Source organism: Anabrus simplex, chromosome 3 (assembly GCF_040414725.1).
Source record: "Anabrus simplex isolate iqAnaSimp1 chromosome 3, ASM4041472v1, whole genome shotgun sequence".
Taxonomy (NCBI): Eukaryota; Metazoa; Arthropoda; class Insecta; order Orthoptera; family Tettigoniidae; genus Anabrus; species Anabrus simplex.
Genome location: NC_090267.1, coordinates 41,809,077 through 41,822,003, shown reverse-complemented (window position 1 = coordinate 41,822,003; position 12,927 = coordinate 41,809,077). Strand labels below are relative to the sequence as shown.

Below are 12,927 nucleotides of genomic sequence, written 5' to 3'. Positions count from 1 at the left end.
CCTAACACAGTAAGATGTAGGAGGAATCTTTGCTATATTGCTAGGAAATGTTTTATTGTGTAATGTTAGAAATAAGGCTACTCCAGCATTCATGGTGTTCAATTCATGCTGTTCCTTTCCCGCCATCGTAAAACAAACTCTTCAATGCTGTAAAACACCCGACCAAATTTAGTTAGACATATAACACAGGAAGTTACTCACTTTGTCACCATATCGGCCAGGGTTTATACTAGGTAGGCTAACAATAGAGCCGTAGCGATGACCGACTATCACCCACGCCATACTGAAGAACCTTATCCCGTGCAGACAGTGAATGGTGCTTCCAGATCCAGAAGTCGATATCGCAAAGAGCTTCGAACCGTTCGTGTACACCGAAAAGGCGATCAGAAGGTTGATCCTAGATTCTGAAACAAAAGTGGTAATCTTTGGTCATTTCAGAATCTATCACAACATACTAATGTCTCGTCTCGTCATTGTCAACCCTTTGAGACATATTAAGTCATATATGGAAAGACATGGACATGAAAATTAATACATAACTGTATAAACGTAATGGGGTGTACTGTAACTGGAGAGACAGAAAGAACACACGGGAAGAAATATGGAAACACAATAGGATCAGGAAAATTTTGCCTATTTCCTGCACTGCAGTCTTCAGTAATGTTCTGCCGGAACGAAACATTTCAGCTCATGGTGAGCTTTCTCCTGCCTTCCTCCCTCATAGGTGATTGGGAATCAACACCCTGTCTCTCTCAAATAATTTCAAGTCTATCAAGATGAGGCAAAACCTCCTGATGAAGTTAGGAAGCAGTTGCGAGTTTGTCGGACGCCGTGATGAAATGGTTGTAGAATAACTTTCATAGATAATGAGAGACCCGATACATTTAAAGAAGCGAATGCATGAAAATGTGAAGGTAGTCAGTCAAACAATCACCAATGATCTGCATATAGGACAGTCGCCCAGGTGGCAGATTCCGAACCTGTTGTTTATCTAGACTTTTCTGAAATAATTGAAATAAATTTGGACATTTTTTCAACATCTCCCTAGGTAAATGATTCCAAACCATAACTGAATATTTTCCCCAATTTGTCCTCTTGAATTCCAACTTTATCTTCATATTAAGGTATTTCCTACTTAGAAAACACTCTAACTTATTCCCTCTACTGATGTCATTCCACTCTATTTCTTCACAGACAGCTGGAAACTTAGTCGAGCAGCTTGTTTCCTTTCTCCCAAATCTTTCCAGCACAAAGTTTACAATATTTCCGCAACGCTACCCTTTTGTCGGAAATCAACCAGAACAAATCGAGCTGTTTTACAAAAATCGAACTAATGACGAAGTTGGCCGTTTGTCTTTTCATGTTGTCCAAATCTCCACTTTCATTACCCTCTGTTTCCACACTGGCCTGCCGCTATATTTATCCCTTAATGTGCTCCGTTTCTTAATCCTGTGTCGGAAACGACACGAGCCGGTTGTATGAGCTTTCGAGGTGCATGTATTCATTCCTACTGACGACTGTAAATCTATGAGTTATCCCTTGTTTCGAGGAAGAAAAATCTATTTGTCTTTGCCGGACGCATAGCATAATGTATTCAGTGTGTGGCAATAAAGAGGACATACCACATTTGATAGGTAAGTTTTCTATGTGAACAATTTATGAATTACTGTTATCCTATTTACTTTTTAAATTCATATTCAAGGGATATCTAAGATTCATTTTTCCCTTCTTTATTGGTTCTGTTCGAGTTCTCTGGTGTTTGTAATGGCCGTAATTTTCATCTTTTTAGGATACTATAATATAGTCAATATTGTTCTCTAAACTTTATACAAAACATAGATATTTATTTTAGAAACATTACCTTGAAATACACTTTACTCCTAAATTAATTCTCTAATTCATTTTATCCCTTTTTTACCATCCTCGAATCCCTCAGTGTGCTTAGTAAATATCGGCGATAGTACAGCTTCAACTGCCTAAGCTGCTATTTAAATTACTGCGTTAATTTAACGTGGCTTAATTTAGTGACATTTCTACCATAGATTACTGCTTGGCAGATGATTCGGTATTTTCTATTACATGTACCCATCCTCCTTACTTCAGATGTACCTGATTCGTAACATACTCTTACTATGTAACAATGCAGAGGGTGGTCATACTGATAGTTAATGTGAAAAATAATTTGATATCCCGCCCCGTTGACATTTATCAGCTGCTGAATTTGGCCAATGAGATCGCTTCATAAGTGAATTTGAATGGATTTTCTGTTCGCGGCTTAATACCAACTTGAGAGTCTCAATCAAAGAATGAAACGTCTCCAGAGGAGAGTTTGAAACACGGACATCTGAGCCGACAGGATAGCGCCAAAGCAAGTACACCACGGTGAGACCGGCTGAAAACTCAAGGTGCATTTCTGTGCTTGATGTTGATTTATCAACCCTTCACATCACCACTTAATACAGCGAACGAAAAGGAATTTGATGGGGAGCTACTGTATCAATATTAAGTGAGCAAAGAGGATGCATCTGGTTGTACTAGGAGTAAATGCCACTCGGGTAAGGGGAGATAAAGAGGAATAGATAGGAGATTATAAATTGCACTTGATGGGTATTAAAAAGGGAAGGGCAGAGTGTGGGGTAGGTCTGTTCATCAGGAATACTATTGCACGCAACATAGCTTCTGTAAGGCACGTAAATGAGCCAATGATGCGGGTAGATTTAGCAGTTGGAGGGATTAGGGCGAGAAATGTCTCAGTGTAATCACCGTGTGATGGTGCAGATGAGGATGAAGTTGACAAGTTTCATCAAGCATTGAGTGACGCTGTAATCAGGGTCAACAGCAAGGATAGGATAGTGCTAATGGGCGATATCAATGCGAGAGCTGGAATTAGAACTGAAAGATACGAAAGGGTGGTAGATAAATTTGGGTAAGATATGGAAGCTAATTGGAATCTGGACTTCTGTGCTAGTATTGGTTTAGCAGTTACGAATATATTCTTCAAGCATAAATCTATTCACCGCTACACATGGGAGGGTTACCAGATCCAAAATAGATTATATAGTAACGGACTTCGAATTCAGAAAATCTGTTGGGAATGTACTGGTTGTACGGGGATTTTTAGATGATACAGACCACTATCTGATCTGTAATTAATTAAGTATCTCTAGGCCTAGAATAGAGGAAGTGACTTCTGTCTGCAAAATAAGGGTAGAAAATCTCCAGGACAAGGAAATTAGACAGACGTACATGGACATGATTTGTAAGAAGTTCAGAACAGTCGACAGTAAGCAGGTTCAGTATATGGAAAGAGAATGGGTGGCATATAGGGATACTGTAGTAGAAACAGCAAGGGAATGCCTAGGAACAGATACGTGTAAAGATGGGAAAACATCTTGGTGAATGATGAAGTGAGAGAAACTTGTAAACGTAAAAGAAGGCTTATCAGAAACGGCTCCAAACAAGGGCTGATGCAGACATGGAATTGTACGCAGTTGAAAGAAAGAGATCGAAATAAATTGTTGTTGAATCCAAAAAGAAGTGGGAAGATTTTGGAAATAACCTATAAAGTCTAGGTTAAGCAGCAAGTAAACATTTCTGGACAGTAATAAACAATCTTAGGGAGGGAGGGAGGGAAAAAGGAAAGGAACGGTGTTTTGGGTAATTCAGGTGAACTCGTAATAGATCCTAAGGAACCACTGGACAGGTGGAGGGAATATTTTGAAAATCTTCTGAACATGAAAGGAAATATTCCTGGTGGTGCCGCTAACAACCGAGCTCATAGGGAGGAGGAAAATGATGTTGGTGAAATTAGGCTTGAGGAAGTGGAGAAGGTGGTAAATAAACTCCTTTGTCATAAAGCAGCAGGAAGAGATGAAATTAGACCTAGAATGGTGAAGTATAGTGGAAAGGCATGGATAAAATGGCTTCATAGAGTAATAAAAGTAACACAGAATATTGGTAAGGTACCTTAATATTGGACAAAAACAGTAAATGCACATATCTGTAAGCAAGGGAAGAGGAAGGATTACAAAAACTATCGAGGTATCTCATTGATTAGTATACCAGGCAGAGTACTCACTGGCATCTTGGAAGGGAGGGTGCGATCAGTGGTTGAGAGGAATTTGGATGAAAATAAGTGTAGCTTCAGATCACAAGGGGCTGTCAGGTTCAGATTGTTCAATATGCGCCAGGTAACTGAAAAATGCTTCGAGAGGAATAGACCGTTTTTTAACGTTTCGTAGATCTAGAGAAAGCATATGCCACGGTCCCGAGCGAAAAGATTTTCGCCATACTAGGGGACTGTATGATTACGGGTAGATTATTAAAATCATTCAAAGGGATTTATGTTGACAACTGGGCTTCAGTGGGAATTGATGGCAGCAGAATGAGCTCTTGGTTCAGTGTACTTACAGAGGTTAGACAAGGATGTAATCGTTCACCCTTGTTGTTCGTAGTACACAAGGATCATCTGCTGAAAGGCATAAAATGGCAGGGAGGGATTCAGTTAGGTGGAAATGTAATAAGCAGTCTGGCCTATGCTGACGACTTGATCTTAATGGCAGATTGTGTAGAAAGCCCGCAGTATAATATCTTGGAACTTGGAAATAGGTGAAATGAGTATGGTATCAAAATTAGACTTTGGATGACTAAACTGACGTCAGTAGGTAAATAATCCAAGAGAACTGAATGTCAGATTAGTGAAGCAAACCTGGAACAGGTCGATAATTTCAAGTATTTAGGTTGTGTATTCTCACTGGATGGCAATATAGTAAGTGAGATTGAATCAAGGTGTAGTAAAGCTAATGCAGTGAGCTCGCAGATGCGATCAGCAGTATTCTGTAAGAAGGAAGTCAGCTCCCGGACGAAACTATCTTTATACTGTTCTGTTTTCAGAGCAACTTTGCTTTATGGAAGCGAAAACTGGGTGAAATCAGAATATCTTATTCATAAGTTGGAAGTAACATGCATGAAAGTAGCGAGAATGATTGCTGGTACAAACAGGTGGGTACAATGGCAGGAGGGTACATGGAATGAGGATATAAAAACTAAGGAATGAAGTCAATGGACGAAGCTGTAGGCATAAACCGGCTTCGGTGGTGTGTGACGAATGGAGGAGGATAGGTTACCTAGGAGAATAATGGACTCCGTTATGGAGGGTAGGAGAAGTAGAGAGAGACCAAGACGACGATGGTCAGACTCTGTTTCTAATGATTTAAAAATAAGATGTATAGAACTTAATGCGGCTACATCACTGGTTGCAAATAGAGGATTGTGGCGATCTTTAGTAAATTCACAGAGGCTTGCAGAAGAACGCTGAAAGGCATAACGGTCTCTTAATGATGATGTGTGTATGTAAATAAATAATAATAACTTGTTGAACTTTTTGTTAAGCATCCATGCTTATGCGTACAGTGAACGTGGACTCAAATTGCAATATAAGCCTTCTTCGATTGATGGTCTCAAGTCGGTCTTAAATCACACGCAGGTTTAGCAACATCGCCTCGGGAATCACGTTTGTATTTGATCGCGAAACGTTCTGATTAAATTTGGCAGATGAAAAATTGACAACGGAGTGAGATATCGCTCTCTCTCTCTATATATATATATATATTCGAATTTTTTAATAATATAACTCTTTAAACTCATATACCGGGTTCACATTGTTTGCTACAGCCCTACAGAGAACTTGGCTCGACATTTCTTCATTCTCACCATTACTTTTCTTGACCCTTTGAGGCACAAATTCCATTTTTGTGTATATGTAAATTACAGGGTGAAATATCAGCGTAGTCTTCATATTAAGTTGCCAAGTTACTGTATTCCTTTTAAAATGGGCGCCTAAATAATGACGTGCAGTGGAGTGCAGTTCAGTGTTATGTGTCGAGATCCAAGAGCAGAAAGCCCAGGGGGATGAGAAATATGTAACAGTTTGATTTCAAAATGCCCTTAAGGGTTCTAGTCACTAAAATTTGTTCCATTTATCTATATTAATAAATACAAGTCTGTTTGGAGCAATCTGTATATAAAGGTATAAATTAAAAATATGCGTGAATTAATGAGGCACTTCCAGGCATCTCATAAAATTAAAACTTGGTACCAGGGAAGCTGATGACCTTGGGATCTCTAGAAGAATCGAAGATTCTCAAAATTCCCTGAGAGGGCCACGATGGGGGTTTCAAACTTGGGGCTAAATACAAGTACTCAGTCGGATATTTTTATCCAAAGCGATAACCTATAGGATTCATGTGCTGAAAATTTACCTGAAAATCCTGAATTTTTACTCCCCTTCTCCCAAATAGAGATATCGGCACTATCTTCTCGCCCAGGTAGAAAATTGAAATTTGGCAAAATTATAGCTTTTAGCCTGTAACTGACGGAAAATTTCCAAAATGTTGAAGCGTTTCCCTTTTTACTCCAAAGAATATCTAAATATGGAGGCAATTTTAATAACGGTGCAGACCTTCGTTTGGAGGTACATTTGTATGTAAATAGTGAGTCGTATAACAAAACAGATTGGACAATCTTGGTTCAATTTGGAGTGATTTACAACTTTGGTCGTATGACTTTTGCTCCTATCTCTGTTCTTTATACGTTAGATTTGCGCGTATTTCTCGATTGTACGTAAATTTTGTATTTTTGAGACCTATTTTCATAGTTAGACTCACTTATAGTAATGTTGTGCATGGAAACTGTACTCAATTTTCGACGTATTCAACGTTTCTGACTCAATCTGACCCATAAATAGAGGATAAACGAGGAAATATCACAGGTTTAACCATGTACATCGCTAAATGTGGCGTCTTATTGTGTAATCCGTTTGTCATTCTAAGTACCGTTTAGAAGCAGTTAATCTGTAAATGAAGGTCTGTTTTATTGTAAACGTGCTTATACTTTCGCATAATGATCTATATATTCATTGCTGGATCTAGAAAAGTGTGTGTCTGCCATTATAATTAATACTTTACAAAGCGATAGTGACTATCTGTACGACTGGCGTCTGCAAATGCAATCCACACTCCCCACTTCTCCAAATCCTGTTTAACTGGCACCTTTAAGGAAGGCCTAGCATTGTAATGAATAATTCCCTTCTCAATTTGACTGGCAGAAGGCAAGGTAGCGTGCAATTTTATTCAAAACTTCCCAAACCGATTGTGTCTGGCAATATGCAAGGGTGCCCGACAATATAAACATATTTCCCTATGTAAAATGTGACCAGCATTAGGCAAAGTGGCCCGTCATTTTAATGATAACAGCATAATTCAAATTTTACCGGCAGAAGTGAGGTGCCAGTAATTATAATGAAAACTCCTCAACTCGAATATGTCTGAAAGGAGGCAAGAGGGCCTGCCATTTTCATGAAAACTTCTCAGTTCGACTGTCAATGGCACTAGGTAAGTGAGGCTTCCATTATCATCACAACTCCACAACTCGCATTTTACATTGAAAACAACGTGTGAGAACCTTCCAGTGCTGTTTCTAGGATAACGCTAAGATACGTACAATTTTGAAAATTCTTATCCAGTGTGTATACAGTAATTTATTTCGATATCCGTACGGTATACAATGTAGAAATCCTTTGGGAAGCACGGGTATATTTGCTAGTTTCAAATAATTGTACTTGATACAGATTCCGATTATTTATTTACTTTGTCTGTTAATCTGAAGTAGAATGGGTCATCGCAACTATTTTAGAAGTAACAAGGGCTGCCTTTCTTAGGTTATGGCTGGAGGATTTAAACAGCCGAAGCTGGCACAACGTATGACGTCTGTAAGTATGAGGGAACCCCAAATTAATCCCCTGAGTATTCAGATACTGTTTGTAAAGCGACAAAAATTTGCATTTCTTGAAAAGTGAATGGAAATCTATTTTCAAGATAAAATCATTAAATGTGCACCATCCCGCGTCCAGGTTGACTACACGAGTTTCCAGACTAGCTCTTGATAATACTTTCATCTGCCGAATATTCTTGGGTTGTGAGTTCCGCGTGAGAAAGAAACACCGACGGCCTACGGTAAATACCAACCTACGTAAATGAACGTCTTCAACACGCTATTAGTCGGTTACCGTATATTTTTGATACCAAAATTTATCGCAAAAATCAGATTATCGTGGCTTGCCAAGAACACCGTACATGATATCATCATGATCGCAATGAAAATTAATCATTCCAAGCTTATATCTAGTACTTACTCTAAGCAGACATTGAAAGAATCCAATATTACTCTACTCAACTTTTATTCATAAATTGATTTATGGATGAATTGGAATAAACGTTGATTACCTTGAAAATCATTTATATAGTATAGCAGGTTTCCTATTCAATCAGTTTCTCAATAAATATATTGATGTTGTCTTGAAGAAATAGGTTTGGGAAAACCTCTGATAAATAAATAAAATAATGAACTTAGGCCTTATTCATCTGAATCATAATCTTAGCCTATCGAAAAATTGTATTATAACTAAGTAGTTTCCAAGGAATTCAAATGAAAGGAAAAATAATTAAATTACATAATAAGTAAAATTACTCAACATAATTGAAAAAGTTGGATAATTGCAATAATTATAATTATTATAATGTTTGTAATGAATGAATTATTTGGATGCATCCGAAAGTTCTAAGTAAAATAAACTATATTCCTACTATATACAATTCAAATTAAAGTTCAATTGGAAAATGAGGAAAACGCAAAGAAAATGGCCAATAATTAATGACTCAATTAATTAATTAATTAATTAAGATCTGGAATCTCTGAAAATTAAGTTAAGTTGCTTCTCGAAACCATCAAGATTCAATTGCCTGAATTAAATTCACATACAATTACAGAAATGTATATCACTCGGTTGAAAACAGTTCATCTCAATGTCCACGCACAGTAGAAAAATCGTGTGAAAAGATTACTGTCTGATTCTTAGGTATCTACTCTATTCGAAGTTTCAATTTGTTCAATGTTTCATATTTTGTACCAATTAGCCTCCATATAAGCAAAACTAAGTCCACTTTAAGTCGTAAGCATTTTCAAATTATTTCCATCGTAAGGATTACATTGCTAAATTATTCAATTATTCCTTTAATTCATGGTTAAATTTCAGCTAAAGTGCGTATATGACTTACCATAACATTTCCAAGTATATCACGATTAATAATCCAACGAAATACCAAGTATGGAAAAACTGACACATAGGAAGACTCTATCCTCATCTAAAATCCACATATGAAAGTCTAAGTTACCAGTGATGACTAATATTGCTCCAAGAGAAAATAAATAAATCGTAAGCTGACTTGCCGTAAGTGAGAATATATGAAAACAGTCGTAGTTATGTCAGTGAAGGTCTAAATGTTTATGTAAGTGATCTCTCGGCTCTTCGAAGATCCTACTTATTCAATTAATTCTTTAGTGATGGCATTAAGATCGTATTCTAAAGTATATCATATATATATTAGGGAATAAAATAGCAATCAGAAACAGTACGTTTCACTACCGACACCTTAGCATGTGCAACCCACACATACTGCCATTTCTCGAAGAAATACTATGACCGACACCTTAAATAACAGTAACTATCACCATCAAAATACACTAGCAACTCATATGCTAACTATATTTATTATTTAACACTTCCATTATCGCGTAGCATTTATAATTGAAGCACTCATTCCATCAAAACACAACATATGTACTATCACCTGCACATATATATATATATTCATTACCATTACTGTCATAGTATCAAATAAATAGTACACTGTAACCTTAAAATTGTGCCATCAAATTTCCTTGTAATACTCCCTAAATACGATCTTTACGCTTGCTCTTAGTCAAAACCATCATGCATATAAATATTAGGTTCCTCATAATACTCTAATATTTCACTGACAACAAATTATGAAAAATATCAATCACTTCTCCACTATCATATTGACAAACTTACGAACGGCATTTCACTGGTACTTTAACGCCTATGTTTGGAATTTACGGTAACTTTGGATGAATACCTATTTCCTTGTGAACACACACACGTATATTAATTACGCACACAAAATGTCACTACAAATATTATACATTAACCCAAAGAATAAGGTTTTCTACTTACGATACGACTTAAATGGGGACTTATCTTTGCTTATTGGATCTGGCTTCCATCTCGCTGTTGATCGTCATGGGATGGTAGGTCTTGCTCCCTGGTTCGGCTTAAGTAACAAGGAATCATCTCGTCATCACAGCTGACTACTATCCTCCTGGATCATCCATCTCGTCAAGCGTTACCATAGCCAGAGTAGTCCTCGCCTCAGCTTCTTAGAACATCATGACGGCCTTCATTGCATCAAGGACAGAATAATATAAGGCATTAGTGGATTTATACATGGTAATCTGCTTAGTAATGCTAATGTGGTCAGTATATTTGTTTTCTATTCCGCTTAATTTGCCTATAAGACTCTAAATATCGTCTTGTTTCAAACTGCCTTGCTCGCCGAAACGTTATGAATTTTATGTGCTTTAAGGATTGCACTCTGTTCCGTCTACTTCAGTTCTCTTGATATTATGCAGTATCGGGCAAATAAAATGTTCCGAGCCCAACCGTGACGTAATGAAGCTCCAACTTGACGTTTCTTATCAGCTGGTCTTTTATCTCACGTATATGTCAAATACAGCTGGTGTTCGGCGGGTTATCGTTGACTTGATCTTATCTCTAACAGTAGACTAAACTCTCCAATTATTACTGGGTTTCTTTACGCGATTCCGTCTTTCTTGGTGTAGTGCTCAATTAAGAATCCTTTCTCTAATGGAAGATTTTTTTCAATAATGGATTTAAATAATCCGCTCTCGTCATTCTTTCGCACTGCCTTCTAAAAAAAGAATTCCTTCTGTGATTGCCGGTTGAATTTATCATCTCTTCAGTTCATACAGCTGTTAATTGTTTTTATTCTGACCCGCTAATAGCCGAAGCGCCATTTTTGTTCCAAATATAGTAACTATAGAACGGTGAAATGGCACAAATGATACACCAATAATCGCACGTGAAGGCTTACCATAACCGCAATACATTCTGTACTTAGCAGGTTGTTAAGCGACTAACACTTTCTTGATTACTATCTTTCAAGCCAGATAGTATACACTTCATCTGATGATGGAAGGATACTATTATCTGCTGATACTCATTCATTATCTGATCTTCCCCAGTGTCTGAATATACTCAGCAGATGGCAGAACGTTCCCAATAGCCTACGCAAGCACAGACTGGAAGGTACGAAGTTCACTCTGTACGACCATTAACAAAACGCAGGACAAACGCTTGAAAAAGCTGGTAGTCTACTCGGTCGAACCAGTATTGAGCCACAGACGATTGTATCTCTGGCAAGATCGTTAGAAAATGTTAGATGCAGATACGGCCGAATGGTCGTAGCAGGAAGAATATTGTTTGGGAAGGAGTGATATTAACTAAACTGCAAATTAATCATTCATTATGAACCGGTATTAAAGTTCACAAAACATTGAAAAGGGCAGGCAAAGCAATATAACTTCGATAGGCATATCAAGACGACCTACATGACCTATTCATAACGAATGCTGCGGAAAGACACGAGTCTTCTAGTTATAATTATTACGGAAATACGGTGGTTTAATATAATGTTGAATTCACTACGTTAATAGGTTTTTATTAATATTTTCTCATATTTATCGTTAGCAGAAGAATTATTGGAAACATCTTTAATATCAGTTTCATATGAGATGTCAGACCATTCATACTTTTATTTTCGCTTAACATCCAGAACCAGTATGGTGTTGTTTATTAATTTAACTGTCTACTCTTTTTTATTGTGCGGTTTATGCTTCCACCGGTTGTAAGCAACTTGTAACAGAATCAAGTACTTTTTAAAATGTTTACTCACATTTTTGTACTTTATTGCTGTGGGTTCATTTTGATGGTTCTGTATTTGAACGGCTTCTATCGAACGTAATGACAAAATAAAGCAGAAAATTCCAAGTGATCGTTTTAAATGAATTAAGGTACATAACCTCTAAACCAGTGCTCTAACGTATAACACCTACCTGAATGTAGGGTGAATAAGTCGTAAGCCGTGCTGAGAACCACTAACACGGCGACAGCAATGAGTACACCCCTGAAAACAATTAAAGAAACTGTGTTAAGGTTACGTTCATTTACTTGACTTCTGATATTAATAAAAGAAAAGCAAACGAAAAAATCATATACAATAATTTGAGGCTCCAGTGCAAATAGAGTATAAGTCCAGTACCCATATTTTTCAGCAGATAAGAAACGAGTTTTACGCAGGGCATACCTGTTATTTTTACAATAAAATTATCATAATGTTACAGGGACAAAACGAAAAGACAGAGGATAGACAACACAACAAACAGGAATTTATCATTTCGTATTAAAGTTTATTTTAAAAATATGATTTTGGACTTATTTGCGTTTTACTCTAGATTGGGTTATTTGTTAATTTTAATATTTTTTTAAAAGTTCTATAAAGCAATAATGTTCAATTTAATTGAGGTATGCACCTCAAGTCTATAAAGTCCCGAAGTGTTCCTGAGAAACGTTCTGTAGCAGTGTTCGATGTCCTTAAGCTTTCCGTCTTTAATCGGTATAAGTGCATCGTATTTTTGCTTAGGATAGCCTTTTATGAAGCAGATATCTTTCTCAGGTCCCACATGTCGAAAATCGAAACAATGCTTGGCGATAGGTACAGATTCCTAATATATATGATTTCAATTTTGGAGTGTAATTTTTTTCTAATTGTCCAGAACGGTAATGCTAATGACCGACAGCATGACTAAAAAATAATAAATTCGAAGAATAGCTGAATTGTGGGTTCAAGCACGCTAATGCACCCTTTTAAGTACAAGGCTGAGCGAGTTCATTATTGGACTCATCAACTTTATAATTGAATCTACTGGACT

The 12,927-nt window shown here is 37.1% G+C and overlaps 1 protein-coding gene across 1 annotated transcript in view; it reads right to left on the bottom strand.

The window, feature by feature from the left end:
- Positions 1-12,927, bottom strand: part of LOC136865954 (nose resistant to fluoxetine protein 6) — a 127,422-nt gene that overhangs the window by 87,685 nt on the left and 26,810 nt on the right. Inside the window, exons 4-5 of the mRNA XM_067142518.2 lie at positions 12,052-12,122; positions 202-404 (exon numbers count right to left, since the gene is read on the bottom strand). Of these exons, the coding sequence (XP_066998619.2) occupies positions 202-404; positions 12,052-12,122 (274 nt within the window). The remainder of the gene's footprint in view (positions 1-201; positions 405-12,051; positions 12,123-12,927) is intronic.